General features: G+C 31.1%; 1 protein-coding gene and 1 non-coding gene across 2 annotated transcripts; one reads left to right on the forward strand and one right to left on the reverse strand.

Annotated features, from left to right (window-relative positions):
* Positions 1 to 1,821: 1,821 nt before the first annotated feature.
* LOC112785221 (large ribosomal subunit protein bL9c) lies at positions 1,822 to 4,298 on the forward strand. Its single transcript, XM_025828675.2, has 6 exons — positions 1,822 to 2,083; positions 2,267 to 2,394; positions 3,011 to 3,056; positions 3,390 to 3,487; positions 3,568 to 3,615; positions 3,803 to 4,298. Exons 1-6 carry the CDS (start codon positions 1,931 to 1,933, stop codon positions 3,921 to 3,923), a joined length of 594 nt encoding a protein of 197 aa, XP_025684460.1. The 5' UTR covers positions 1,822 to 1,930; the 3' UTR covers positions 3,924 to 4,298.
* A 337-nt stretch (positions 4,299 to 4,635) lies between these two features.
* On the reverse strand, positions 4,636 to 4,708 carry TRNAV-UAC (transfer RNA valine (anticodon UAC)). The gene has a single exon. It is a non-coding gene; the product is annotated as a tRNA-Val (tRNA).
* Between the last annotated feature and the right edge of the window lie 284 nt (positions 4,709 to 4,992).

Consider the following 4,992-nt stretch of genomic DNA (forward strand, 5'->3'; position numbering starts at 1 on the left):
CAGAAACTTTAATATGAAAAAAGAAGTGCGTTCATTTTGGAAAATGGCATGAAAGAGAATAAACTGCGAAGTGCCTCAATTATTGATGTTTGTAGTTATTAAAGTTACTTTTCGTTTGATTTAGTATATATATGTATAACAATTTTTTTTTTAAATATATACTAATTTATAAAAATAAAAGTTTTACTAAATCACATCTTATTATACTCTAAGCCATATGCTAATTTAGTTATAATATGAGTTTAGGATTCATGCAAATGATCTCGAGATTAATTAAGAATGAAAGCATATATATTCATCTTTATCCGAAACTTATTTAAAATTAATGTAGTTTGGATCTGGACGTAAGGTCTAGACTTGTTTTAATGGAATTACTCATATAAAGATATTTAAAAGGTCTTTTTTTTAAAAAACTTTTAATAATTAAAATTTAACTTATATAATCAATTAAATTATGTTATTTTTGTTAAAATTAGACCAAAATATATTGATTTGACAAAAAATTTGATAAATTAAGAATATTATAGTCATTTTCTATAAAAAAAAGAATATTAATTTAGATTAGTTCAAGATTTGATTTACCAATTTTTTAGTTAAATTGATTTGTTTGATCTAATTTTAACAAAAATAACACCATTTGATTGATTATATAAGTTAAATTTTAATTATTAAAAAATTTTTAAAAAAAGATATTTTAAATATTTTTATGTGAGTGGCTCCCTCTTTTAATAACAGTTTAAACATTTTTTTCAGTAAGATAAAATTATCTAAGATTTTTAAGTGAGAATGGAGAGTGATATTTGCAAAAAACAGTTAACAAAAATTTTGAATGTGCTTATGAGTTACGATTGAAAAATATCGGTGCGTGATGGGATATTTATACGATAAGAATGATAATCTCTGTAACTTATCCCTTTATACTTTCTTTTTATTCAGGGGATATTGAGATCCCATATTTAAAATAGTGAATCAATTTATACGAATATACATTAGTGCAATTGATGTCTTATTGACGTATAAGTTGGGTTGAGTCAGAACCAAATGATCCAAACTCTAATTAAGTCGAATAGTTTTGGAAACGGATCTTCTAGACTTTTTTTAAAATTTGTGAACTGGCCCTTTATTTTGGGTTTGATTTAGGGATGGCAACACCACCCGAATCTGCGGATACCCAGCCACTCCGCCCCTACCCACTCGGCATCGGGACGGGTTCTTATGCGAGACGGAGCGAGATCGAGTTTAGATAATACCCACCCCAGTATATATATAATACATATAATTTTAATATATAATATATGTAATATATGTAAAATAATTAGTAAAATGATTAATAATATTATGTTATATTTAAATTTTTACTTTAATTGATGCTATGTATGTGATGATAGTTATATAAATTTTAAAATTTAATTTAATTTATTAAATTTTAATAATTGTAAGGACGAATAGCGGCGAGGCAGGTTAGGGTTCAAATTGTTACTACCCACAAGTAAAAGTGAGAGAAATTTTATGTAAATTATTGTAAGGTGGAGCGGAATTGGATAGAGAAAAAACTCGTCCCGTTGTCACCTCCTACTTTAACCCTAATATTGAGTCAGAGTATAAACATATTCCAATTTTAAATTAATATTATTTTTTGACAAAAAAATATTATTATTTTGTACTATCTACATTTTATTTTTAGAGACACAAACACAATTATTAATGTGGTTAATTTCGTATATAATTTTTTAATTAATTGTTAATAGTCAAATAATTGGACTTATTTTAAATATTAGACAATTCAAAAAAATTTAAAAACATTAGAATTTTTTATTAAATGGACAAAGTAGAATAAACGACGTCGTATTGGTGAACAACGCATAAAAGATAAGACATGGCGCATAGCGAGAGGAGCACAACATAGCTGGATTCTTCTTGTTGCGCAACAATGGCGTTAGCACTGCCTTCGCTTTCTTCTACTTCTTCTTCGTTTCTGCAGCAAAACTTCACTGGAAGCTCCAAGGGACCCACTTGCAACAACAACAACAACACTTCAAGCTTTTTGGTCTTTGCTCAAAAGAAGGCAAAGAAAATCCGAAAGGTTACATCCACATTCTATGCTCATAATTCCATTAAATTTCGTAACTTTATCCCTTACTCGGATTTTATCTTGTGTTTCTGCAACTGGGTGTGCTTGGTTTTGCAGCATTATTCTGTTTTTTACCCCCACCCCCCTCCCCCCTTTTTTTCCCGTTAGTTATTGGTGTGTTATTTTTGAAATCAGATTATATTGAAGGAAGATGTAGCTGAAGTAGGAAAGAAAGGACAACTTATTGATGTTAAAGCTGGTTTCTACAGAAACTATCTTCTTCCCACTGGAAAGGCACAGATTGTTACTCCTCTTCTGCTCAAGTAATGTGTAATTCAATTTTAGCTATTTGTTTGATAATTATTTACAACTTTCATTGTTGGGTATAAGATTGTAATATCTCATTGTAGTGTGAAGAAATAAGCTTCGTCTCTATGAAGAGTAACTTTGAAGTGTGACTGTAAACTGACCAGACTCTTAAAAATTTTCTGGCCTTGATTGAGAGAAAGCATTTAGATGTCTTTAGAGTTCATAACTTGAATAATCATGCTTGTTGCTATTTATTTACTTTGTCCATGGGGTTTTGATATTTTCGGTTGGTCATGTTTGTGTTTTTTCCATAAAACTCAGGCTCTTGACTTCCCTTCATGGATACAAAATGAAATTTTGTAGTCCTTTCTTGGATTTTCGTTCTCAGCTTGAAATCTCGTTTGCACCTTTTCAATGACAAAATAATCAAATTTTCTTGTACAAATATTTGATTTCATATTTTCTAGTCAATTTTTCCGGTAGGCCATCTTGTCTGAATTATTTTCTTATGCAGGGCTAGCTTAGGTTAGCTGCTTCTGTATGCAAAAACATGCATTGCCATATAAAATGTTAACAATAATGTATGTGTTGGTTGCACAATTTAAACTGAATTTCCCTTGCATCGTCTAGGGAAATGAAGTTAGAAGAAGAAAGAATTGAGGCCGAGAAAAGACGGGTAATCTTTTTCCCCTTCCAATCCTTACTTGGATAGAATGTGTCTCTGTTAATGTGAAATGAAGGTTTCCATTTGTGAGTAGGAGTAGGTGGTAACAAACCTCTGCTAGTAAGCTTTACATATAAATCTGGTGTAAGAAAAATCCTGCTGTCTTTTTAACTTCTAACTCCATATTAGTTTTTATTCCGAAAATCCATTTCATTTCATATCTTATTGTCTTCAATGCACGAAAGTTTACAACTACTTTGATACTTTTTCATTATCAGTATAGTTTTCCCCCTCCTATATGATTATTGTATGCATTCCTCAGTATCTAAGTTTCTAGTTCTGCAGGTAAAAGAAGAGGCACAGCAACTTGCTCGAATTTTTGAAACAGTTGGGGCTTTCAAGGTGAAGCGGAAAGGTGGTAAAGGAAAACTAATTTTTGGAAGGTGAGGCTTGTTCTGTGCAATTTTGAGCTATTGATTTATGCTCTATATGGATTATGCTTCTAAATTTGCTTGTTATTCAGTGTTACAGCCCAAGATCTTGTTGACATTATCAAGGCACAGCTTCAAAGGTACTATCTGTCTGATGTACACAAGTCTTTCTTTTTGAGAATTGGGAATCTAACTTGTCTTACGTAACATTTTATTCTGCTCTAAATGTGAATGACTATTCTTTTCTTCTTCCTTTGAAGCTTTCCAATATTAAGGAACAAGTGTGTTTATGAATAATTGTCATGTGATCTTTGGTGATTTTCATAGGGAGGTGGACAAGAGAATTGTCGAACTTCCGGAGATACGAGAAACCGGAGAATATATCGCAGAGTTAAAGCTGCATCCGGAAGTTACAGCGAGAGTAAGGTTGAATGTCTTTGCTAACTAAAGCACAAGTATGAAGTTCTGTATGCAAATAATGCCCATTTGGAGCTACCGGCTTGCATTGGTTCAAGGTAAATAACCACCGTGTGAATCTTCAAACATCAAGCTTTATGTGATTTTGTCCCAAAGTTCTAATAGAGGAAGGATTCCTAATGTACTAGTTCAATGGTTTATGTTCATATTTCCTCTTTGAATGTGTATTCAAGTTTTAGGACCTTTGTTTGGAATGTACTATTTTCTTGGTAAAGAATATGTTTTGACTTTTGACCCTTGGTTAGACAGGTGAAAATTAAACATGAAATGTACTAAGAACCTGTATATCTTTCTCTATCTCCTGGTTCTGAGGCTAAATTTAAATGGAAATCTCATTTTCTTTTTATGTTTCTATGACTTACTTCACTATGGGAGGGAAATCTGTGATGTAAAGTATTTATGTTGATTGGACTTGCCCCATCTTTTTTAACAGCTACCAACATGGGACAAAGAAAATGAATTCTCTTCCTAGATATTATCATGTGTAGTGACAAAGGTCATGTAAAATTTTCAGACGAGAATGTAATATTCATTACATTCCGGTGGATGAAAGCTTTTCGCATGCTGATTATTGTCATTAACAAATCATAAAACTTTGCTTTGCCTGGCCAAAAGAATAAAAATAAAATAAAACTTGAGTCATGAAGCAAATTCAAAAAATAATTAAGAATATAATGTAAAAATGTTGCTGCCCAGGATCGAACTGGGGACCTTCAGTGTGTAAGACTGACGTGATAACCACTACACCACAGCAACTCTTGATGGTAAGGAATCTTAGATTATTTTTATATCCTATGCTCAAGACTGATTAATTAGACACAAACTTGTATTCTAATGAACTTGTGAAAATATTATATTCTAAGAACAAAATAGGGTCCAAAATATTATATTATAAGAACAAAATAGGGTCCAATAAGACACAAACTTGTATTCATTTTCTTAAAAAAACAGATGATTAATTTATTTTCAGGAAACACTGCATACATTCCTTGTATTGTACATGTGTTTGGTACAAAACTTTTTTCAAAATAATAATCAAT

The sequence above is a fragment of the Arachis hypogaea genome, chromosome 3 (genome assembly GCF_003086295.3).
Source record: "Arachis hypogaea cultivar Tifrunner chromosome 3, arahy.Tifrunner.gnm2.J5K5, whole genome shotgun sequence".
NCBI classification, from domain to species: domain Eukaryota; kingdom Viridiplantae; phylum Streptophyta; class Magnoliopsida; order Fabales; family Fabaceae; genus Arachis; species Arachis hypogaea.